This window comes from Bremia lactucae, linkage group LG10, assembly GCF_004359215.1.
Source record: "Bremia lactucae strain SF5 linkage group LG10, whole genome shotgun sequence".
Taxonomy (NCBI): domain Eukaryota; phylum Oomycota; class Peronosporomycetes; order Peronosporales; family Peronosporaceae; genus Bremia; species Bremia lactucae.
Genome location: NC_090619.1, coordinates 1231048 through 1256668, shown reverse-complemented (window position 1 = coordinate 1256668; position 25621 = coordinate 1231048). Strand labels below are relative to the sequence as shown.

At 46.4% G+C, this 25621-nt stretch overlaps 3 protein-coding genes across 3 annotated transcripts; all 3 read left to right on the top strand.

The window, feature by feature from the left end:
* Nucleotides 1-1174: 1174 nt before the first annotated feature.
* CCR75_008355 (uncharacterized protein) lies at nt 1175-3092 on the top strand (the record flags this gene model as incomplete). Its single annotated transcript, XM_067966408.1, has 5 exons — nt 1175-1609; nt 1682-2166; nt 2241-2437; nt 2503-2709; nt 2740-3092. 5 exons carry the CDS (start codon nt 1175-1177, stop codon nt 3090-3092), a joined length of 1677 nt encoding a protein of 558 aa, XP_067815276.1.
* A 20169-nt stretch (nt 3093-23261) lies between these two features.
* Nucleotides 23262-23522, top strand: CCR75_008354 (uncharacterized protein; the record flags this gene model as incomplete). Its single annotated transcript, XM_067966407.1, has 1 exon — nt 23262-23522. One exon carries the CDS (start codon nt 23262-23264, stop codon nt 23520-23522), a length of 261 nt encoding a protein of 86 aa, XP_067815277.1.
* A 188-nt stretch (nt 23523-23710) lies between these two features.
* Nucleotides 23711-23905, top strand: CCR75_008353 (uncharacterized protein; the record flags this gene model as incomplete). The annotated part of the gene is made up of 1 exon (XM_067966406.1): nt 23711-23905. The coding sequence occupies one exon, from the start codon at nt 23711-23713 to the stop codon at nt 23903-23905; it is 195 nt and encodes a 64-aa protein (XP_067815070.1).
* Nucleotides 23906-25621: the final 1716 nt, after the last annotated feature.

Sequence of the window (25621 nt, the reverse complement as noted above, 5' to 3'; positions counted from 1 at the left end):
TCACCCCGCATGAATTGTTCCTTCATGCGATGGAATTTAAAATGATGGATCTGACCAATCAAAAACATTTTAAAAATTAAGTGGTCATTTAGCGACCACTCCATCTAATGACATTCAGAGTGATTGTCGTTTAAGGGAGGGGTGATGTAACGGGGTGTATCGTTACATGAAATTAACACTTAAAGGTTGTTAATTAATATATTATCTAAAAGGTAGATAATATTTGGAGGATATTACTTTATATAGTAATATCCTGAATTCTTATCCATAAATAGGTATAGGCCATTATGTCTATTTATTCCGCAGACTAATCAGCTGTAGAAGTAATCAAAGAGAGTTACAAGATAAGATAGAGATAAGAATTCATTTACATGTTTAGTATAAGGTTATAGTTAAGTCAGCATTTACAAAGATAGATTAAGATACACTTAACTATAATCATACAGTTTTCATTTTACCCTCTTAAGTTAACTTGTCTTAAGAGAAGTCTTCCTCTGCACGTACAGTGCACGTCACCTAACGAAAGGCACCACTCACAACTGAAGCAGTGTGAAGTGGACTTGTACTGAAACAGTACAAGTCGTAGAGCCCCGTTACAGGATCCGCACAGTCGAAGAAACTGGCCCCACGATACATTGGACTGTTTCCGTGTTGAAGAAAATTTCGAAAGATTCCTAAGAGTTAGGAATATCGAAAGGATTAAAGTTGCATCCATTGTTTACCTGTCTTTGCTAAAACAGTATCGTAAAGGCCCAAAACGAAAGCAGCTTGTGCACAAGGTTGTCTTAGCCGATGGAAACGGAGGACAACTTGTGAAGCAGTCATCAATCATCGCAAGTACAAGGGAAAGCCACAGTACATGATATGGTGGCTCGGCAAATCGAAAGATGACGAAACTTTAGAGCCCGTGGAGAATCTAACGCAGATTCCAGGACTAATTGACCTCTACTGGAACAACAAGAGACGACCAAAGCAGTTTAAGAAATGGCCGTCTTCTTGAAAGGAGGTAGTTGTGTTAATGGTAGGATAACCAGAAGCAATTGATTTGTAATTGCAAGTGTACATATTTGATCGAGATTTGACAATTTTCCGGTAACAACTCGGTTATTAAATGTTGGTTGTCAGATATTAATTTGTAATCTTACAATTTAAGAATTAAAGATACCTCAAAATCATGAACTCCTTCGTTCCGCTGCTGGCGGCGTCTTTAGCAGCCGGCGCTTGGCTCTATAATTATCATATTCAGCAGCGTAAAAAAATCCTTCTTGGCTTCGCAAAGCTGAAGTATTACCAGGGTCTTCCTATTGTCATCATATTTGATGTGGGGAGCTCTTCGATCCGCGCAAGCTGCTTCGCTCTCGTCTCTAAGGCTCAATGGGTCTTCATAGATGAATCGCTACAACAGCAACACTTAAGCTCCATCGATGATAATGGCGAGGCAGACATCGTCAAGATTGAGGCATTAGTAGAGAAATTGATGGACCAAATGATGGACTTTCTCCGCGCTACGGGGCTCTCGCAGAAAGTGATGGGCGTGGGGTTCAGCACTTTCGCTATGAATGTGATAGGTTTAGATGCCAAGGGCAATGCAGTAACACCCGTTTACACGGTAAGATGCAGCAAAATAAAACTATATCTTCATCTGTAAAGGCAAGCGATTTTCTCTCGTTTCGTCTCAAAGTATGCAGGGAAAAGAAAGGCGACGGCGAAGTGGTCCAAAGTGCTGCGAGAAAGGTTGGCAGAATGTGGAGAGCTAGAAGATACCTGCAATCGCACAGGAACGGTGATTCATCAAGCATATGCGCCTGCCACTTTTCTGCGCCTCCTAGAGGAAGAACCGGCTGTGGTCGAGCGTATTGCTAAGTGGCAGACTATCTCAGGCTACATAATTGGGAAGTGGACGACGCCGTCGCAGCGCAGAAATTTTCTGCCGATAAGCTTGTCTGAGGCCTCGTGGATGGGACTGCTCGATTTTAGACGCTGTCAATGGGATGCAAAACTGCTTGAACTAATTGGTATGGAAATGACAAAAATGCCTCTGCTTGCAGACTCCTCGGTACCATTTATGGGGCTTAATGCAATTTATACAAGGCATTGGCCTGAATTGAGAAATGTACCACTTTTCCTTGGTGTCTCTGACGGGGCTGCGGCCAACATTGGATCTAAGTGCGTTGATTCTTCGTAAGTAATGACATAGGAGAGTTTGTGTTTAATCTAAGTTTCGTTTAATCTTCAAACAGACGCATTGCTGTGACGATCGGCACTAGTGCTGCGATTCGAGTAGTATTAAGCTTGGACGTCATGAAAACTTCAAAGGTTCCCAATGGTCTTTGGTGCTACCGTTTTGGAAAAGACCATGTTCTTCTCGGTGGAGCATTAAGTGATGGTGGATCGATGTACAAGTTTTTTTGCGAGAGGCTTCGTCTCAGTGATGAGGGTTTGCACTTAAACAATTTTGGCTTAAATGTGTATTTGCTCATATATTATCGGATACCTTGGCAGATATAGCGTCTCAACTAGACAAGCTTTCCCCGACGAAGCATGGTCTCACCGTGCTACCTTTCCTGAGTGGTGAACGTACTCCAGGTTGGTCAGAAAGTGCAACCTGTGCTATAAGCGGCATTACCAAGCGGACAACCCCAATTGAAATTTTGCGTGCTGGAATGGAGTCAATTGCTCTCCGTATTAGCCTTCTTTTTTCACTTCTTGGTAAGCGCAATACCTTGCAATCTCCTTGAGTTTTCCTCCTTTACATTTGGCCGACTAATTCGCATCGAGTAGCGTTTTCTGCTGATCGTGATGCAGCCATTGTCGTGAGTGGGACTGCACTTACGTCGTCACGAGTTTGGCGTCAAATGATTGCCGACTGTTTGGGAAAGAAGGTTATTCTTGAAGCAGGAGCTATTGAAAGCACATCACGTGGTCTTGCTGTGCTCATTGGCACGTACTTAAACCTTCACACGCTTAACGAGTCGAAAATGTTTCCAACTGAGATATCATGCCTGGAATTGTCACAACCTGATGCGACAGCCCACGCAGCTTATTTAGAAGCACGCTGCCACCAGGAATCTCTGTATCGCAAAATGTATTGAGTAGTTTGAGCCTAAGACAATCTTGAACATAATTTGTATATAGTACACGCGGCAGCTACATGCATCTTTCTATCCAGCCTGTTCAGAGCTTGCCTATACGACATCCTCCAGACACCTGTAGCGCCAACCACGCTTCGAATGCGGGCTATGAAATATTGCCATATCGCTGAGTCTTCGACAAACCAATATTGTAACGGGGTGTATCGTTACATGAAATTAACAGGTTGTTAATCAATATATTATCTAAAAGGTGCATAATATTTGGAGGATATTACTTTATATAGTAATGTTCAGAAATCTTATCCATAAATAGGTATAGACCATTATATCTATTTATCCCGCAGACTAATCAACTGTAGACGAGCGAAGGCTCGTCAGGGTTATGAATGCCTGAAGACTCGCTTGGACCTCTTTGGGAGGATAATGCTGAGGGATCCGCGTTACTCGCGTGATGTCCCTCGCTCTCCGAAGTCTGTTCGTGGTGGGAGGAGTCGGTCGGCTGATAACTTTTCGCCTTATCCGTCTCCCTCACCCAAACGACACTCGACTCACAGTCGGCGTCACCATCGGTCTCCTTAGACGGATGGGGGTATGTAACCTATTTGGGCCTACATACTGTTTCGGACGACCCATTTAAAATACGGGGTGCGTCTTGATATACGGGGGAAGGGTGGGTCTATAATTTAGGTCTCCAACCTTTACGACCACCGTAAAGGGCCCAACGAAACGAGGCAACAACTTCGTAGTACCTCCAGGTTTTCAAAGTTGAATATAATCCGGGTAAGTCGAATGTCTTGGCTGACGTTTTATCGCGCAGACCAGACTTCGAGGTGAGACATTAGAAAAGTGTGTCTAGTGCTTAAGTACAATTTCAGCCGTCAACGTTGGCCGCCATGAAGGCATACCACGTGACGAGCTCATTAGCCTCTGAAATAAAAGGGAGCTACAGTCAGGACGACCATTGTCGCCTTCTGCTTGATCACTTTGGTGGGCGAAAGGTTACCCTTCCGTCGCACCTGAAAGCTAAGCTAAATCGCTTTAGCGACAGTTAAATTCAGAGAAGAATGTAAGCCATCTTGCTATTCTAGGCGAGAGGTGCGGTGAATTTATTGCGGTCCGCAGTGATGCGTGTTCCGTATAAACCTCAAATGGTTCGGTGCCCAGTAGGTGCACAAGAAACTTGACAAGAGCATACTTTATTGAAAGTAGCTCTTTGTCATGCACGGGGTAATTCAGTTCCGCGGCTTTTAAAAGCCGGGACTGATAAGAGATGACACGGTCAACGCCGTCGTCATCCTTCTGCATGAGCGCGCTGCCGATTGCAAAATTACTTGCATCGCAGACGACGCTAAAGGGCTTATCCGCGTCTGGCAATGCTAAGACCGGTGCATCAACAAGAGACTGATTCACTGGTGTGAAAGCATTTCTCGTTCTTTTGAGGAAACGCATTATGCGTCCTTTTCAAGGAGATCAGACAAGGCTTAATCGCTCAGCATAATTCTTGCTATATTTATGCAAATAATTAGTGAGCTCTCGGAATTGGCGCAAATCCTTCACGTGTCGTGGGATTGGTCATTCCTTTGCTGATTGTATTCAGTCTGGGTCTGCTCGTACACCATGTGTACCTACGATGCAGCCCAGCACAGGTATCTCGGGGACCCCAATGACGCACTTTTGCGAGTTGGCGTACAATTCAGCGTCACCCGAAGTCTGGGGCAACAGCGTCTAAATGACTCTATTTCGGTCAAACCGTCCCCGGCTCTTCTATGCCCGAATTCATCGTCAAAATATTGGGGGCGCGTAGGCACGGTGCTGACGCATCACGTGAGCCACCACTCGGTTTAATGTCGCCGGTTTGTTTTTCAAACCTTGGGCATCACAAGCCACTTCTAAAGCATATCGCTTGGGGTGCTTACTGCAGTTTTGGCTACGTCAGACTCTCTCGTGAGTACCTAATAGTAGCCATCTTTAAAATTCAACGCGGAAAAAATGGCTGACATCCCATGGAATTCATCATAACATCTTTCCTTGGGATTGGCGATTGCGTCGGTGTGGTCGCTGTGTTCAGCTTATTGTAAGCATGAATGCGCGATCCACCTGTGGCTTTACGCACACAAAAGGTCGGGCTGCAGTGAGGCGATTTGCTCTGTCGAAGAACTCATCCATATATTCGACTTGTTCTTTCGGCAACGGCCATTGTCTGGTCACAAAATACTTGGTGCCAGGTTCGAGATCAATTTCGTGCCCGACGTGTAACGGGGCACTACGACTTGTACTGCTTCAGAACAAGTCCACTCGCACTGCTTCATTTGCGAGTGCCCTACGTTATTTCACGTACACTGGTACATGCAGAGAAAGACTTCTCTTTAAGGCAACTAGCTTGAAGAGGGTTAAAGGAAATCTGTATTAATAAAATTAAGTATCTCTTAATCTATCTTTGTAAATGTTGTCTTAACTATAAACTAATACTAAACATGTAAATGAATTCTTATCTATCTTATCTCGTAACTCTCTTTGATTACTTCTACAGCTGATTAGTCTGCGGAATAAATAGACATAATGGTCTATACCTATTTATGGATAAGAATTCAGGAAATTACTATTTAAAGTAATTTCCTCCAAATATTATCTGCCTTTTGGATAATATTAATTAACAATCTTTTATTGTTAATTTCATGTAACGATACACCCCGTTACATATGTAACCTATTTGGGCCTACATACTGTTTCGGACGACCCATTTAAAATACGGGGTGCGTCTTGATATACGGGGGAAGGGTGGGTCTATAATTTAGGTCTCCAACCTTTACGACCACCGTAAAGGGCCCAACGAAACGAGGCAACAACTTCGTAGTACCTCCAGGTTTTCAAAGTTGAATATAATCCGGGTAAGTCGAATGTCTTGGCTGACGTTTTATCGCGCAGACCAGACTTCGAGGTGAGACATTAGAAAAGTGTGTCTAGTGCTTAAGTACAATTTCAGCCGTCAACGTTGGCCGCCATGAAGGCATACCACGTGACGAGCTCATTAGCCTCTGAAATAAAAGGGAGCTACAGTCAGGACGACCATTGTCGCCTTCTGCTTGATCACTTTGGTGGGCGAAAGGTTACCCTTCCGTCGCACCTGAAAGCTAAGCTAAATCGCTTTAGCGACAGTTAAATTCAGAGAAGAATGTAAGCCATCTTGCTATTCTAAGCGAGAGGTGCGGTGAATTTATTGCGGTCCGCAGTGATGCGTGTTCCGTATAAACCACAAATGGTTCGGTGCCCAGAAGGTGCACAAAAAACTTGACAAGAGCATACTTTATTGAAAGTAGCTCTTTGTCATGCACGGGGTAATTCAGTTCCGCGGCTTTTAAAAGCCGGGACTAATAAGAGATGACGCGGTCAACGCCGTCGTCATCCTTCTGCATGAGCGCGCTGCCGATTGCAAAATTACTTGCATCGCAGACGACGCTAAAGGGCTTATCCGCGTCTGGCAATGCCAAGACCGGTGCCTCTACAAGAAATTGCTTCACTGATGTGACCGCATTACCTTGTTCTTTTAACCAAACCCATTCTGCGTCCTTTTTAAGGAGGTCAGATGATTAGGAGGGATGACGCCTAGCGTCATCCGTTACGCGAGGTATCTAGAAAGATACGCTCGCAATACATATTAGTGTTATCTATAGAGACGACCTTTTGATTGGTAAAAATAGATAAATTATGATTTATTGCGATTTAATATAAATCAATACTGTCTTCTTAGTAAGTGCGCACGAGGAGCCGGATTTCCGCTCCCGTGACGACACTTACCCAGAGTACTTAGTGCGTTGGGTGAGGTCGCTAATGCGCCCACAACAACTACCTCACTGCACGCAAGATAAGCTGGTTAAAACGCTTCCTCGCTGTGCTAGGGTGTGTGTCTAAGTAGAGCGTGGCCGCATTACGACGTGCCCGCCTACACTTGGTAGCACAACAATGGAAGCGGACTCCGTGACTGCATCTGAAGTTACCTGTGAAATGCTGGGAGTTCGAAAGATACTCCGCAATTTCGTCTTTTACGGCCACGAACACCTCGTTAGAAGGCCCGTCCTCTTTAAAAAGGAACCCTGTCCGTGTAGGTAAAAGAGTCTACTTATAGTCCTCTCCGTTTTGTGTTGACAGAAAACGCTCCTTCCCACGACCCACATCTCTGCGTGTGTACGTGAGGATGAGCCTCAATATCGATTGCGCGCGTTTCCCCCCACCTCTCCAAATGTCATCGGGAGGTGGCAGGACACTGGGCGCAGGGACTTGGTGAGCAGTCCCTGGCCAGGCTCTTGGAAATTTCCCCTGAGCAACATGTTGCTAAGTTGGAGCAGTTTGAGGCATTCATGCTCGGACAGCGGAGAACCGCGTCCGAGGCACAAAGCCATGCTGCGGCGGAGTCCGTCCCTCAGACTCAGAATGAGCTGAGGCATGAGCAGGCTAGGAGCAAGGCTCTCAACAGGACTGTTGATATGCTCTCTGACCGGCTGCATCAGTCAAGGCCCATTTGGATGGACCCGGCCAAGTTCGATGGAACTGCGGCGCACACGATTGTCCACTGGCTGTTAGCCGTGGATCAATACAGTGTCGCGCAGCTCATCGAGGACGACAACCAGATGGTGTCGTACGCCATGTCGCACCTGCGCGGTGACGCCTCAGAGTGGGCTTAATCGGCGCTTTTGGCGGACGGAAAGGCGTTCTTCACATGGGCGATCTTCATGGAAAAGATTCACGCCATCTACCAGCCACCGAACAACGAAGTGTTGCTTCAGGCGCGCTTCTTTGGGGCACGACAGGCGAAGCGATCTCTGCAAGAGTATGTGCAAGAGATGCGCTCGCTGTCGGCATCCATTACCATAGGTCCGATTCCGGAGCACATTAAGGTGCCACATTTATGAAAGGACTACGGCATGGCCCATCGCGACAGGTCCTTTTCAGAAAGGTGCCGTCGACGATAGAAGAGGGAATCCAAATTGCCTTGGTTGAGGAGCAATCCTACAACAGTGCCTCGGCGACAGCTTGGTATAAGCCGTCGGCCGAGAGGTCAGATGCCACTCCCATGGAGTTGGGCAATGCAGACGTTGTCTGTTACAAATGCGGCAAGCGCGGCCATATGATGGCTCGCTGCTATGCCAGGGTCTCTGCTGGGGCAAAGATGCCCAGCAAGAGGACTCCCTTCCCAAAGGGCGATGGCAAGAACCAGCGTGCGAGACACATGAGTTCTGCATCGACCACTGAGGGGTCGGGAAATGCAGGAGCGCAGTAGGGGCGAGTGCCCTACTGACGCGGACTTTAAAGCTACCCCTAAGTTCAGAGTTGTGGAACAAATGGGTAGCATAGTTCCTGAGGTCTCGCGATTTCGGACCTTAATCCTGCTGGTCTATAGCACTCAAATACGAGGCTATGACCAGGTGATGACCCTCCTAGTGGATTTGGGTGTCATAAAATTTTGTAAAACTCGCGGCTCTAAGAAAGAGACCGGCGATATTTGAGTCGCTTTGCCAGGATGGCAAGCGAGAAGAGGCGACCGTTCGTTTAGCGAACGGCGCGCTCGTTTAAGTCTGAGAGAGTTCAGGTTGAACTCGCCTTCAGCTTTAGTGACTTCTCTTGTAAAAAAAGTTCACAGTGCTAGGTATGGAAAGTCCGTATGACCTCATCCTAGGCATCCTATGGTTGCCAAAATCACCTACCATGGATAGACTTGCGTATACGCAAAGTTGCGAACTCTACGCAGGACAACGAAAAGGATGTGCTCCTGCGAGTGCGCCACTGAAGCCGCTACGATTACAACCAACTGCTGGAAGTCAGTAAGTCTGGACTTCATGTTTGGCATGCCGCCTGGCCACAAGGGTCGGACGGGGCTCGTCGTCTTTGTAGACAGACTGAGCAAAATGGTGCATTTAGCACCATGTAAAACATCGATCACAGGTAAGGAGGCAGCTCTCTTGTTTTTGGTTCATGTTTACCGACTACACGGGATGCCCGAGTCCATAGTATCGGACCGGGATCCACGTTTTACGTCTGGTTTTTGGCGACATGTGTTTGAGCTGCTTGGTAGCAAGCTCCACATGTCGACCGCAGATCACCCCCAGACCGATGGCCAAACAGAACGTGCATATCGGGTCGTGGCGGATGTCTTACGCACTATAGCAACTCCCAAAGAGTGGAGCAAGCAATTGCCCTTTGTGGAGTTCGCTATAAATAACAGTGTCCACGCCAGTACGGGTGAGACACCGTTTTATATTAACGGACTGCGCCATCCTCGGACGCCAGTCTCGTTTGTGCGCAGCCCGAGTCTTAGTGGGGGAGGGCCCCTCACTATGCTCGGTGCGAAAGAGGGACATAGTTTCGTCAATATGACGATGACCCATGAGGGTATCATCTCAAAGACAGAAACTTGCCCTAGTGACCCTGCCAGTTTAGCAGTGGTCAATAAAACTACGCCTTATGACCGACCTCTTGGCGGTATCATAGGCGAGTTTGATGCTAAAAGCGTGAGCGAGGCTCAACGCTTTGTGGATGAGCGATTAGCCATCACACGTAAAGTCCGTGACGCAATGGCAAGCGCACAGGACAAGCAAAAAGAATATGCGGACCGAAATGGTCGCAAAAACAATGAACGCTTTAGAGTGGGTGAAAAAGTACTATTAAGTACTGCTACCCTACCTAAAAATGCAATTTCTGTACTACCTGGAGGTACTACGAAGTTGTTGCCGCGTTTCATTGGGCCCTTTACGGTGGTTGAAGAGGTTGGAGACCTAAATTATAGGCTCACCCTTCCCCCGTATATGAAGACGCACCCCGTANCGTTTTACGTCTGGTTTTTGGCGACATGTGTTCGAGCTGCTAGGTAGCAAGCTCCACATGTCGACCGCAGATCATCCCCAGACCGATGGCCAAACAGAACGTGCCAATCGGGTCGTGGCGGATGTCTTACGCACTATAGCAACTCCCAAAGAGTGGAGCAAGCAATTGCCCTTTGTGGAGTTCGCTATAAATAACAGTGTCCACGCCAGTACGGGTGAGACACCGTTTTATATTAACGGACTGCGCCAAACTCGGACGCCAGTCTCGTTTGTGCGCAGCCCGAGTCTTAGTGGGGAGGGCCCCTCACTATGCTCGGTACGAAAGAGGGACAAAGTTTCGTCAATATGACGATGACCCATGAGGGTATCATTTTAACGACGGAAACTTGCCCTAGTGACCCTGCCATTTTAGCAGTGGTCAATAAAACTACGTCCTATGACCGACCTTTCGGCGGTGTCATGGACGAGTTTGATGCACCGCTCCGTGAGGCAAAAGTATCAGATCCTCGTCCAATGGAAAGGTTCCCGAAGAGTTTTGACTCTTGGGACCCATAAGTACACTTTGTTTACTGAAGAGTTACTTAAACAAAGAAATTAAACCCACCACTATGGTGTGGTTCACATTGTGACCCACCCATGTGTCTGTGATGCACATAGGTGCATTCACATTAGGAGGGATGACGCCTAGCGTCATTCGTCACGCGAGGTATCTAGAAACATACGTTTGCAATACATATTAGTGTTATCTACAGAGATGACGTTTTATGATTGGTAAAAATATGTATTTCTATTGAATACGACTAAATATATATCAGTCTGAAAACTACTTCCTACTTGGTAAGTGTGCACAAGGAGTCGGATCACCGTTCCCGTGACGAGTACTTAGTGCGTTGGGTGAGGTCGCTAACGCGCCGACCACAACTTCCTTACTGCACGCAATAGAAGACGGTCTAACCGCTTCCTCGCTGTGGTGTGCTTAAGTAGAGCGTGGCCGCAAAAAGACGTGCCCGCCTACAGGAACAATAATTGAAACTCTGCGAGCTCATTGAACCATCCTGCAACCCGCCGATTTGTTGTCTTCTGGGTTAGGATCATTTCAATGCGTTTGTGATCAGTTTCCACCGTAATGGTCGATCCATAAGGTACATAGCCATACCTTAAGAGCATGCATGATTGCGAGTAGCTCTTGTAGATGAAAGGGCAAAAAGCAAAAGATGATTCCGAACAGGATAGTTCAACTCGGCTAATTTCATCTCTCGACCGGTAAAAGCTTTTAAATGCTCAAGCCCTCCATCCTTTCGAAACAAGACGCCCGCAATGGCGAAAGTCGAGGCATCATTCGGATGCCAAAAAAGTTGCGTAAAGTCAGGAAGTTTTATAGCTTGAAGGACAGCCCATTAAGAAAATTCTGCGGAAACTAAGGATGGGTTCTCAGATAATGAGCCGAGCTGCTGACCGGCAAATAGGGGCATCAGGCATGAGATTGACCTGGAACCTGGCACCGAGTATTGTGTGACCAGGCGACGGCAGTTGCAACAAAAGTGTAATTTGGGCGCTGTGTTGAAGACTCAGTCTGACGCCCATTTGTATCGTCAGCCTATATAAGTGCGTCATAGAGGTCCCCGAGATACCTATTTCTGGGTTGCAACGTCGGTACACATCGTGTACGAGCAGACCCAGAAAAGGTAAAGTTTGCAAAGGAATGGCCAATCCCACGTCATGTGAAGATCTGCTCCAATTATTAGGGCGCGCTTACTACATGCAAAAGTACAGCAAGAATTATGCAGAGCGAACTAAGCCCTTATCTGACCTCCTTAAAAATGATGCAGAATGGTTTGGTCAAAAGAATAAGTAGATGCTCTCACATCAGTGAAGCAATCTCTGGATCAGGTACCGGTTTTGGCATTGCCAGGCACAGATAAGCCCTTTAGCATCGTCTGCGGTGCAAGAAATCTTGCAAGCGGCCCGATAATGGAGAAGGATGATGACGGCATTGACCATGTCATCTCTATCCAGTCCCGACTTTGGAAGCTGCCGAGCAGAAAAACCCTATGCATGACAAGGAGCTACTTTTAATTGAGTATGCTCTTGTTAAGTTTTAAATGCACCTGTTAAGTACCGAACGATTTGTAATTTATAGGGATCAGGCATCACTGTGGACCGCAATAAACTCACTGCACCTCTCGCCTAGAATGACAAAGCGGCTTACATTCTTCTCCGAGTTTAATTTCAAAGTTGAATGCAAACCGGGTAAATTGAATGTCACGGCTGACGCTTTATTGCGCAGACCAGACTTTGAGGCAAGACACCAGGAAAGTGTGCCTCGTGCTAAGGCACAAGTTGAGTTGTCAACGTTGATAGCCATCAAGGCCTAGCACGTGACGAGCTCATTGGCATCCGAAATAAAGGAGAGCTACAGTCAGATCAAACATTGTCGCCTGCTGTTGGAACACTTCGGTGGACGAAAGGTCTCCCTTCCGTCGCACCTGAAGGCAAAGCCAAGTCGGTTCAGCTACAGTGATGCCCTGTTATGGCATCAGCTGTCACCTTTTGATTACTTGAGAACTTACGTTCGTATGGCACAGATCTCAAGTTGAATATACTTCACGAGCTTCATGATGCACCATCGAGTGGGCCGTGAAAAGACATTTTTACGAGTGTCAGAGAATTTTGGTGGACCCACTTAAATCGTTGGGTGGCCAAATGTATTGGCTCCTGCGAACAGTTTTGCGTATAAAGCCTGCGCCGTCCAGTAGTGAGCCATTGAAAAGCCGGTGCCGATCCTAACTGATTGTCGGAAGTGGCGGATGTATTTCGCACGGTAGCGACTTCTAAAAAATAGAGCAACCAATTGGCCTTCGTGGAGTTCGCTATTAATAATAGTATCTACGCCAGTACGGGTGAGACACCGTTTTATGTAAGCGGACTGCGCCGTCCTCGGACGCCAGTCATTTGTGCGCAGCCCGAGTCTTAGTGGGGGAGGGCCTTCGCTATGCTCGATGCGATTAAAAAAATTGGTACACAGTTAGTTATAGTGACGATGTCCCATGAGGGGCATCAGTCTACAGCAAACTTGTCCTGGTGACCCTGCCGGTTTAGCAGTGGTCACGACACTTATAGGTGACGGTTGTGGAGTCACGGCACGAAATGTATGTGCATCTAAACGATTATGTCGCTTCGTTATTTGCAGCTACGTCCTACGAACGATCTTCCGGTGGGGTCACAGGCAAGTTGGATGCTAAAAGCGTGCACGAGACATAACACTTTGTGGATGAGCAATCATCCATCAATCCAAAAGTCCGTCACGCGATGGCAAGCGCACAGGACAAGCAAAATTTCTACGCGGACCAACATGGTCGTAAAATCCGTGTCCGTGTCACTTTCTTCCTCTTTGTCGCGTGGTAGAAAAAGTACTATTACGTACTGCTACTCTACCTAAAAGGAAGCTTTTTTGTACTACTACGTAATTAACGCCGCGTTTCATCGGACCGTTCGCTGGATTTATTCTGATTCTTTTAAAAGCTTACATTTGAGTTTTTGGGCTCACCCATCCAACTACCGACACTTGCTGTGTGTAGTTCTTTAAATAACGTATTCAAGTCATTAGACGCGTAAGTGACGCAGCAGCTTTTGCTCATGATAAAAAATAATAACATAATTGGTGATAAACTATATAATTGCTTAAGTGATGGAACTATGCTAAATGCAAAGAGCTTTCCAATTGTTTGGCAATCTCCCAACAAAGTTAAGACCTCGCATCTTAGGACTGTTCACGACCATGGCCGTATACAGTAGAGCGTGCGCACAACGAGAATAAATACCCATACATTGTTCAACGTAGAGCTGCTTTGGTCTTACAAATATTCTCCAAAAAGCTATGATGTCTGGAATTGAGATGGTGTAATGAGCTCTTCCCGTTACATGATACTATACATGTTAGATAAATAGGGTCCCTGCTATACCGAATTAGCGGGTATAGCACGTCGCATATTTCTGTGTTATTAATGGGAAACCAGACTAATTTTAAGCCAGTAAGATGTCGGCAAGTAAATGGAAGACTCCCATGAGGTCGGGAAGTCTTTTCATACTTAAGGTTTTCAGAGTTAAATTTTTCATATATTACGGACTTACTTTACGCTTCCCGCGTGCTCGTGTAAGCCAGATAACGTCCGTTACACCTGGTAGCACTTGTATTCCTTTCCACGACCAAGTTTAAGATGAGTATTTAAGCGCCGTCGCCGCCTCTAAACATGACTCTGGATCACACGGCCTTCTTTCATCTCCCGAGTATAAAGAGGCAAGATCTCCACCGCTGTCCAGAGGGGTCGTCGTCACGTCGCTGATGAGCTCCGCGACACCGGACCGACAGCGACTTGCCATCCACAAGTTCATGACCGCGACTTCGCGATTTTCATCGGCGATTATTAACCGCCTGGCGATCTTCACGGAAAGAGTCGGTGGAGATGGAAAGGTCTACCAATTCTGGTGTTGGAAAGGGCCCTCTTACCTGAATCGATGGTTTCGAGAGGTCGAAATTGCGACAGACTCGCGCTTGATGGAGTCGCCTAAACCAAAGGTAAAAAAATTCTCCCTCGGTTATCTGAAAAGGCTAAGGAGTGAGCTCTTTGAGATTTCGTTATGAATGAGTAGGCGTTTCCGACCCTGACCGCTCTAAACGACGTTTGTCTCGCCTTTTAGCCGCCTCCAGATGTATTCAGCGAGCGCGCTGAATGCTTCACGCGCCTACAAAGGAAGATGTCCATGCGCGACTACGTCTAAAAGACAAGACACCCGACTTCGTGCATTGTCACGAAGCCCATTAACATGGCATTCCAAGTCTACGTCTTCGTGTTTGGCATGCGTGAGGGTATGACGCGCTATTGCCTCACACGAGAAGATTCATCTTCCATTTAAGTATTTGCCTTCGCGCTGCGCGAAAATAATATAGTGGCATCTTCGTACGAAGCGCCGTTCCAGTGGAGTACCGACATCGAGACCAGAGCCGATAGAGACCGACCATGAGACCAGAGCCGATAGAGACCAACATCGTCCAACTTCTGTTCGACAGACTGCGAGGAATGACCGTTCCCTGACTTGCTATCGTTGCCGAAATCAATGCCACGGTTCCGCTGAGTGTCGCGCACCAGCTTCCGCCGTCAATAGCCTTGACGTAGCTGGCCATTTCGTCTCTGACCCTGTTATACTGTCAAAGAGACGACAGTGACTAGTAGGTGCGGGGCACCCTACTGATTGGAACCTTGGTCCAGGTGTCTCGGACTCCGAGACCCAGCGCTCTCATCACTTACAATGCGTGTTCTAAGTGCAAAAATGCACATCAACTTCACTGGGATCGCCCATAGCACGACTATGAACAAAAACGTTGTCGAAGTAGCTCGGCGCAAACTCGCGTAGTGGTCGCAGCACACGCAACACCATGCGATTAAGTAGGGCGGGAGCATTCTTCAGTCCCTGTGACATTACTGACCGCTGTCGGAAGAATGTCACTTGATATCATTATAATCTGGTAAACCCATGTGTCTGACCGATTTTACTGTGAACGGCACTCCCAGACATAGAATTTAGCACCAAACCTTTCCGTGTATCGATGTTTGCGCTGAGATAGTGGCATTGTTCAGCTTATGAAAGTCGTGGGCGATACGCTATCCGCCAGCTGACTTCGTCGCACAGAAGGTGGGACTCGAATGGGACGAGACACTATCGCGCATATGGCCTGCTTTGCGGCGGCCCTCGAAGAAATCCTTAATCGCCTTGATCGCGCGGACTTTGGTTCAGCGCTCATGAGACGTAAAAGTAACTTGTCCGCTTAAAGCGAGAAGATGCTGTCCGTGACCCTCTCTGTGACCAAGCACACTTGATCAACTTTACCTGCCTTCAGGTCGCGTAAAATGCTACTAGGTCGTTCCAGGAAACTGGCCTACGTCACCGTGGTGGACCGTGCGGCTACGACATGGGCAGTGCATGGAGAGTGATTAGCCTCTTAGCACTGCTTGCGCAGTTCTTTTAGACGCCCAAGTAGTTGTCGTCGGTAGTTACGATAGACACGACGCGCGAATGAAGTTGTAACTCGCTCCTGTCAAGGAGCGCGCGCAAAGATCGCCGAGAACCGGCGACATAAATTCATTTAGAACTATTTTAGTTTTAAAGAAAGTTCACGATAATTAAACGCGGGTCACCATCCGAGGTGGTGGCACGCGAAGCAATAACAAACTTCACGCGAATTTGAAGAAGTGTTTATTTTGTGCGCCGAAAAAAACGGGGCTCGGCTGCTTCTTGAGTATAGCAAGGTTCTTGTCGATCCTGAAAAGATTTCATCTATCTGGTTATCACCAACACCTACGAACCCCGCAAAGTTGCGTCAATGGCTTAGTCTGACAAATTATGTACGAATGAGTACGCTGGATCTTTTCAACCACAACTGTCACTCCTTTAGAAAGACACCACGTGGACGTAGCGTCCTGAGCATTAGGCCGCATTTGAATCTGGAAAGAAGTTAAGACTGGAGCCTGGCTTCGTCTCCAGTCTTAACTTTGCCAGATGAGGCAAAGCCGTTTTAGTTGTATGCGATGCCAGCAATTTCGCTATCGGCTGTGCACTCATGCAATTTGACGACGACGGCCATGAACGAATCGTGAGTTATCAGTCACGACAACTGAGCCCATTGAGAAGAACCACTCCGTCCACGACAAGAAACTTTTGGCTATGCAGTATGCATCTCCTCGAAAAAATACCTTTGCACTGTACACTGATCACGCGTTATTGCGAATCGCAGCAAAAAGCCCTCATCTGTCGCAACGGTTGGCTCGCTCGCTTTCTTTCTTCTCTGAGTACAACTTCATCGTTCACTACAAGCCGGCAAGAGAAATTCTTGGTGATGCCCTGTCGCGACGTCCAGACTACGATCCTCGCTTGGACGTGTGTCGTCAGAATACTGACGACGATGATGACGACAGGTCCGCGGTGTGTTTCACTGCATTCAACCCGAGTCGTTCGAGCTTTACCTCCACACGATGAGACTGCAGCGGCCCACGATGATGACCCGATTATGCTGACATATCCCGTATCTACGCTCACCCAACGATTCTTCAGCTGGATCTCTTTCCGTTTAGAGCGTGATCACATCAAACATTACAGTTTAGAGTGAGACTTTCTGGTGTATAGTATTGATCGTTTCAATGCTCCACGGACGGTGCTTGCTAATGATCCTGATTTACTAGCTTAGATAATTTACGAGTTCCATGATCCCCCAGCTAGAGGTCATCTGGGCTGCGAAAAGACTTTCGCGGCTTTTTAGCGCAATTTTTACTGGCCTCACTTGTATGAGTGGGTGTGTAATTGGGTGCGGACCTTTGATAATTGTTAGCGTTTGAAGCCGTCGCCTTCGTCGGAGGATCCCTGTGACCACTTTCAAATGCCTCAGAGCCATGGCGATCTATTTCTATGGACTTTATCTTTGGCATTTCACCCGACGACAAAGGCCGCACGGGCATCCTAGTTATGTCGGCCGCTTCAGTAAAATGAGTCGTCTCATTTCTGTTATGGTGCACATCACCGCGACTGAGACCGCGATGCAATTCATCGACGCAGTATACCGTTATCATAATCTTCCAGAGTCGATTGTGTCCGACCGCGATCCACGATTCACTTCCTCCTTCTGGACTAGACTGTTGGAGGTTCTCTGAACAATAGTGCTGATGTCGACAACGGCTTATGCGGAGACCGATGGGCAAACTGAACGCGTCAATCGCATTCTCGAAGAGTTCATCGCAGCTATGCGACATCGGTTACCAATCGGAGCTCTTTCTGCCGCTTGCTGAGTTCGCGCTCAACAACGCTGAGCACGCGTCAATGATTTGACGCCTTTCTACGTTAATGATTCGCATTCTCGCTCTCAACAACGGTTGAGCATCAAGCGCAAATAGGCCTTTCATGATGCATCTACAAAAACCGACCATTTCGGCCTGACCTCTTGCCGCGGTTTGTCCCACTGCGTTTCGTGGTACACTCTGGGGAGGATGTAGTCGATGTCGAGCATACAAAATTATCGAGTGCAGCTCACGCCATGACCAGCGCTAATGTGGTCATACGGTCGCAGTTGCGGCAATCGTTCCGAAGCCACCCAAAGTGGTGTCACCCTTGGCGATGCAGACATTATTTGACCCGTCATCGAGGGCTGAACATCCCCGGTACCGCCTATCGCGGCTAACTACGCAGCGCGACCATTAGCACGTCCGATCGATAACGTCGCTGCGAGCAACTTTATGCGGCAACGACAGCCAATAACCCGGTTTGTGGGGCATACAATTCAGGTATTATAAGTGAACACAGATAAACGTGGAAAAAAGATCGTGAGTTATTTTTAGCCAGGAGATCGTGTGACGAAGACATAAGGATTCAACAGTGATGAACTTCGGAGCGAATAAACTTGCTCCAAGATTTATTGGACTTTTAAAGGAACGCAGAAGGATGGGAAGATTACGCTATCGACGTATCTACATCCCTGCGACTGCACCCTACGCTCTACGTCGGGCGGCTGATTTATTCTAGCAACGATTCCCGAGTCTCCCCAGACGCTGTGTCAATGGCGCGTAAACCGAGCGGCCATCTTGGCGAGCCCGTCGCTGAGCCGACATCGGGCGAGGCTGCTATCCAGCTTGCGGTTGATCAACGATGTGGCGCTCCAGCTTCCTTACACGCTCGAGCAACTCGCGATTCGACTGACGAATATCAGTGCAATCTGCACTACTCGCGCAGCGCGCCGAGACGCTTCCTCCGCTTCGAGCTGGCTGTCAGCAGTCCGATCCGTCGCGGCGTCCACATCGTCCTGGGCGACCAGGAAGAACGCAGTTTCATCGCGGCGGTCCACCTCCCCTTAAGGATGCTGCGGGAAAATTCCACTGTATCGTTGGTCGACTTGTTGATCACTCGAATCGACCGAGTGCGTCTGGTCGAATAGTACATGGGAAGCGCGCGATCCTAATCGCGGCCACAACCGGGTTCGCCAGTTAGGCATTCCTCCCAAAAAGATACATTGGAACTTCGTTCCTCTTATTCTTCGCGATGTTCCGGATGTCGTTCGAGAGTTTGAAGCCAAACCGTTGTCGGTCGCTGAGGCCTCAAAGATAAGTCACGACGACGTTCCGGCGAGTGAAACCCTCTAAGAGTTGCGAATGCGGTCTTCGCCTCACGCGAGTGAGTCGCAACGACCTGTCGATGACCCGGCGGACTCGAACTTTGCTGTCGGCGGAGTCGACACGATCCGTCAGGAATATTGGCGGCCTCTATCTCACCAAGGCTACGCTCGTACTTGCTGACCCAAGTCCGCTCATCTCGCTTTGCGGTCGCTCAGCGATCTGAGTTCTAGAAGCTGCCCTAGTCGGTCTAGGCATGACGGAGCATGATGAACACGTGGACGAGGCAGAGGCGGTAAACGTTCCAAGCTATTTCACACATAAGGCGATGAAAGAATGATCAGCGCGAAGATCTTCTCTGTCGGCCAGCCAACCGACAAAGCTGCGCCCGCTGGATATCATCCGGGTACGCACCACAACGTCTATAGCGCATCGTATCCGCCATCAATCATCTTTCCGCGCAGGCTGCGTAAGCTCCGGAAATGATCCCGCATGGTGGTAGGAGAGTCCAGAGTATGCGCTCAGGACAAGTCTTTAAGTGCCCATGGTCGAATGTCGACGTCCATTATGTGGACGTATGCACTGCCGCTGATAATCCTCTGCGGCGCTCCTTGGATACTTACACCTCGTTCCGTCATCGTTGCATGGGTGCCTGTCTTTCGTCGACTATTGATTTTTTTCTGTGAGCACTCACGGTGCTTGAGTGGGTGATGTTATGGGATCTTCCCGTTACATGATACTTAGCTTACTTATACATGTCACTTAAGTAGGTCGTTTAACCCGAATTAGCGGTTGAAGCACGCCGCATGTCTCTGTGTTATTATTGGGGAGCTAGACTCATTGTTAGCCAGTAAGATTTCGGCACGTACATGAAAGGCTGTCACGAGGCCGGGGAGCCTTTTCATACTTACACCACGTGAAATTCGCCAGTTCAACTTACATTTGAATTTTGCCCTTCCATCTCTTCCAAAACGGCAACACTGTATCCATCTCCGCCTCTTCTTGACCTCCAAGCTTATAAATGCTTTCTTTTATTGCTCCTCTGAAATTATTCCCAAATAATGTACACTCAATTTAAATAGACGTGTGGTGTTCATACTTTCCAAAAGCCGGAGCTCATATTTTCCAGACAAAAGAATGTGCTGACCTCGAGAGCGACGTCAATCGTGCTGCAGCTGAGTGACGGCCACCTTGCCGTAAGCATCGTTTCTACGCAGAGAGGCGGGAACTGTAAGGCGCGAGCTTACTGATAGAAGCCTTCTTATCCTTAAAAATATCTTGCTCTTGCTGTGCATCGAGCGAACTTATTACGATGTTACGCCCTATGCCCAATGTCATGCGCAATGGAGTAAATTATTCGGGAGCGAATTCGTGGCTCGCCGAAATCCGTCTTCACGCTTAAACATATTGGGCTCGGATTCCTCATTCTTTTCCTCAGAAGGAGTGTGGCTATTCTAGTTTACGTAAATATCATCTTCTAGGATGAAGCTTATCGTCGGTGACTCGTGGATAGATGTCATATTTAATACGACCGTAAAATTAACTATCTGACCTCTGAATTCAAAGAGGGAATGGAAATGAATGTCGTCACTTAATGGCAACATAATGAAGGGGGAGCTTAACGGGGTACGCTTCGGTGTTGCCAAATCTAAAGCAAGGTAATTAGGGAACGTATGTTACTTAAATCATAAATAAAGCTCGGTTCCGTTTTCGTCTAAAAGCAATTCCGTGCCTTCCTAAGGCTTTCGCTGTATCCGTATGTGTTCTAAGGTATAAAGTCTTGGCACTAGTTGCCACTTGGTTCTACGAACCTCTGAGTGTGACGTAGTTGTGTCAATGGCAGTAGTACCAGTGACTTCAACTACGTCATAATACAAAAATACATACGCAAAATTGTCTATTAATATTCGAGGTTTAAGAATTTAAGGAAGGTATACCTAAAATGTGATTGGCTCAAATATACTCAAAATACTTACTTATGCCGTATGAAATATATTCCAAGATGGGGTAAGCCACACTATGAGGTTTATATACAGAATGTTTGGTAGAGTAGATATTAGATGTGATTAGCGAATGATAGATCTTTAAATAGGACCTAGATAGTTTGAGAAATTATCTAGTTGGCGACAGGGCAACCCGTAAGCACTCAGCTAATTTAATCACTTCTTAATTTGCTTTTAACAGCAAAACAATAACTCGTTCTCTTTTGGTCGCTCTCTGCCAAAGCTTTACCATCAGAGTCCACCTAGCGTCCTCAAACGTTTAAGTGTTACATTATAGCTCTTGATGAGTCCTTAAGAGTTCAAGACAAGGGTAGTCGTGGCCACACAGTAGAAAGCGAGTTATCCTGTTGATATCGGCTTTGAGCCACATAGTGGGGAGCGTCAGGTCACAAACGGATGTCTTTTTAGCGAGCGAACTTGAGCGTTCGGTGGCAATTTAGTGTGGTTGCACTCAAAGCGGTACATACAGTTGGGTCTCATTCATTGGATGTGTTGTGCTTTTGCTTCGGCAAATCCCATCACTCCTTTATAACTAGGAGCTTAAAACCTAACTAAAACTCTTTGAATTAGATTGTTTTGCGCTCGTACTACTGGCTTGTTTCTGGTTGCACACTGTATGGGAAAACGCAAATGACGTGAGCTCACAGATTCCTTTCAGTACAGTACAGAGTCACTGTCGTCGAATAACAAAACACTTCACAAACTTCGACGTGATTTGTAGCTAACACCGACAATGAATTTAAAGCTTGTCAAGCTCATTCGCAACGAGATTTCGGATTGTAAAGACTCCCGGCCCCGTAACGCAGCTAAAAAACGAAACGACTGAATTGCTCAAAATGCGAACAGAACAAATTAAGAGACACTGGAAGCGTCGCTAGACAACACTATCCATCGTTACGAGAAGTTAGACATTAAGAGTTAATAAGTTCTTTTCTTCTAAAGCTCTGCTTTGATTTTGATATACGACAATACACAGCACTAAGAAGAGGTCGTACAACTGAGTGCCTGTCTCCAACCCCTCGACCTCGCCAGCAGAGCAGAAAAAGCTTTTCAAGTAACAAAGGAGCTTCGCGATCTACAACGCGTTCAAAAAGGCCAATGCATACACGCCAACCGATGATCGTGCCGATACACAGGCCGGTTCGTCGTCTACTATAGATGCACCTGCAAGAGTGGACTCAATGTCCATGCAGCAGCTGTTAGTGTACCTCACACAACAGCAACAACAATTGATTTTAAAACCTCGTTTAAGCGCAAATGCAAGCGCAAATGCAGCAAACTACTGAACCCTTAAGTATCTCATTGCATCCCGCGGGCAGCAACGAAAGAAGGACCCTTCGATGTACGTCAATCGCATCGTGCATCTCGATAGAGATGTGAGCCCTTTGAAATATTCGGCGAATAAATTGATTATGGATCTTCGCTACTGAGCAATTTTATGCCAGTAAAAGTCAACTGATGAAAATAGGTTCATCAGATTATGTGACACTTATCTCAAGCAATTTCGGCAAGTCCGTATTAAATTGGTATTGTGTCTTTTAAACGGACTGCGAGCGCAAGAACATGCACAAATCATAGTCGCTCTTCAAGAATAAACTACGCGAACGCTTTAGGCCTACGGACTTCGAATATGATCTTCGCGAGCGGATGTTTCTCTTAATACAAAAGGAAAGCATCCATGAATACATCTCAAAGTTTCAAGACTTGTCGTCTCAAACTGAGCTCGACATTAGCGACCTCGAGAAGCGTTTATACTTTCAAAATGGGTTACGCGAAGAAACTGCTAAAAATATTAAGGAAGAAAGCCCGCAATGCTCCTAGAGGCTATCGACATCACATCCAATTTGGGGTTTGCGCATTACGCTGGAAAGCACCTCGCACACCGACACAGCCGTCAAAGACATCCACGTCCACAGCAGTCCATCGCCCCGACAATAATATATTCCAGAAATCAAATCGGCCGGACAAGATAATTGACAAAAATGACGAATGGACCACAAAAGCTACTTGCAATAATTGTGGCAAAGTTGCCACAATTCTCCACAATGCCGCGCTCCTAAACATAAGGAGTCAAATCGTTACAGCAGTGGCGCACTTTATGCAATCCTCAAAGCCAAATACCAAGCTTTCAAGGCAGCGTTTCAAGCAAGGCCCGTCATTATTTTCATCGACAACGGCTGCAGCCTCAACGGCATATCCGAAATGTTGGTGAGAAAGCTTAAGCTTGAGGTCAATTACGGAAAAATGATGCAAGTCAACCTTGGATATGTCCAAGTTGTCCATCGACCCCGACGATTAATGGAAATGTACCTACAGATACCTGGATTACCAATGAAATATGAAGCATTTCAAGCTATGTCCGTTCCTAAAAACAAAGATGTAATTTTGGGTATGATGTGGCTACGCGAACAAAACCCAGTGTTGACTGGAGTACCGGAAGAGTTTCGCGTTGCATCAAGGTGAATAACTCCGACAGGGCTCAACAAAGACTGCCCAAACACAACGTTTTTTTCAATGTCTACATGGACGACGGGTAGCTCGCGGAGCTCAGAGCCGCGAGATTTTCAACCATTATCGGCAGCATGGCCATATGGGCCAACATGGTACGACGCGGCTTATTACATCCTAGCAAATGCTGAAGATGCTGCGCCATGACAAATATATCGAAACCATCTTTGTCGGAAATCCGCATGACTCAGAAAAAAGCAGAATGCTTTAGGAGTCAAGAATGGGAAGCTCTCCAGAGTAACCCAGCGTACTTAACACTACGCAAGTATGCGGATACCGCTTTTCGCACGGAGCTTTTGAATGGGACTCCTCCAGTAAGTGAGGGAATCGAGCAATGAAAACAATTCACCTCAAACAGGGCACGCAGCCCATTTCAGTCAAACAATGGCGCCAATGTGCCGAACAACGCCAAACAATCCAAGCCTGGACCAAAGAGATGGTTCGAGCTGGCACTATTCGATCAAGTACATCAGCTTATTCAGCTCCGACGTTCTGTGTTAAGAAGCCTCACATTTTTTCCTACGTGCTGTAAGATGGCAGCGATTTTTAACAGCTGGGATGGCCTCGTGGTCAAGTGGTATGATTATAATTTTTTTTTGAGCGACCTTGGGTTCGATTCCCGGTGAGGGGTCTCACAACTGATATCAAATTAGATATTCTCAGATAATGGGTTTAACGGCTCTTTGCAATGTGTGAATACACACTTAAATACAGTAGTCTGTCTGCCTATGTGAACTGGAGAACTTGAAAAGAATTCATGCAAGTACGCGGATCTTTATTCTTCTGGCTCTGCCTCAAGATGTCGAGTCATTTGACATTCTGTGATCGTTATCCGCATTGCAGTTTATTCTGAAACGTGAACTCATTTGTGATGATTGTCATATGCAATAGGCATCGCGATAAAGCACCTTTAAAATTGTTTTCCTTGCCGATCAAAACTTAACGCACATAATCGATTTTGCGTAGAATGCAGCTATTAGTCTTTTGTTTCACAGGTTTAATGGCCAAGTTGACGTTCTTTCGGATGCTTCATATATATACTGCAAACTATATATCGGCAATGAGTAAGTGACAAGAACTAACTTCACGTTCAATATCTTACTAGCGTGGCCTGGATGTCGTTTGGGGAAGTTAATTTTTTCTAGAATCACATGTGGTCACGAGTTACATCTATCATCATCTACCTTTAAAAACGCAGATCCGATTACGAAATTGAAAGCGTTCTGACTGATTAATCATCGCTCAGAAGGGCCAATGCTAAACTTGTAAGGCTTTTTTCAGTGTCTTTCAATCTCCCTTTGACAAAAAAAAACTAATTATAATTCAAGAGTACCACTGATATTTCTTGGCAAAGTTACTCCGCCAACGCATAAGGTTGAATTTTCTTTATAAAACTAAAAAGGCCCTATTAGTTTTGCAGAAACCGCCATCAAGATATACTCTTATGAAGTCTTTGATTTTTGTTTGCCACCTGCTTTGTAACGGGGCACTACGACTTGTACTGTTTCAGTACAAGTCCACTTCACACTGCTTCAGTTGTGAGTGGTGCCATACGTTAGGTGACGTACACTGTACGTGCAGAGGAAGACTTCTCTTAAGACAACTAGACTTAAGAGGTAAAATGAAAACTGTATTAAATATAATTAAGTGTCTCTTGTTCTATCTTTGTAAATGCTAACTTAATTATAATCTAATACTAAACATGTAAATGAATTCTTATCTCTATCTTATCCGTAACTCTCTTTGATCACTCCTGCAGCTGATTAGTCTGCGAAATAAATAGATATAATAGCCTATACCTATTTATGGATAAGAATTCTGAATATTACTATATCAAGCAATATCCTCCAAATATTATCTACCTTTTAGATAGTATATTAATTAACAACCTTTAAGTGTTAATTTCATGTAACGATACACCCCGTTACATCATCCCTCCCTTAAACGACAATCACTCTGAATGTCATTGGATGGAGTGGTCGCTATGTGACCACTTAATTTTTAAAACGATGTTGATTGGTCAGATCCATCATTTTAAATTCCATCGCATGAAG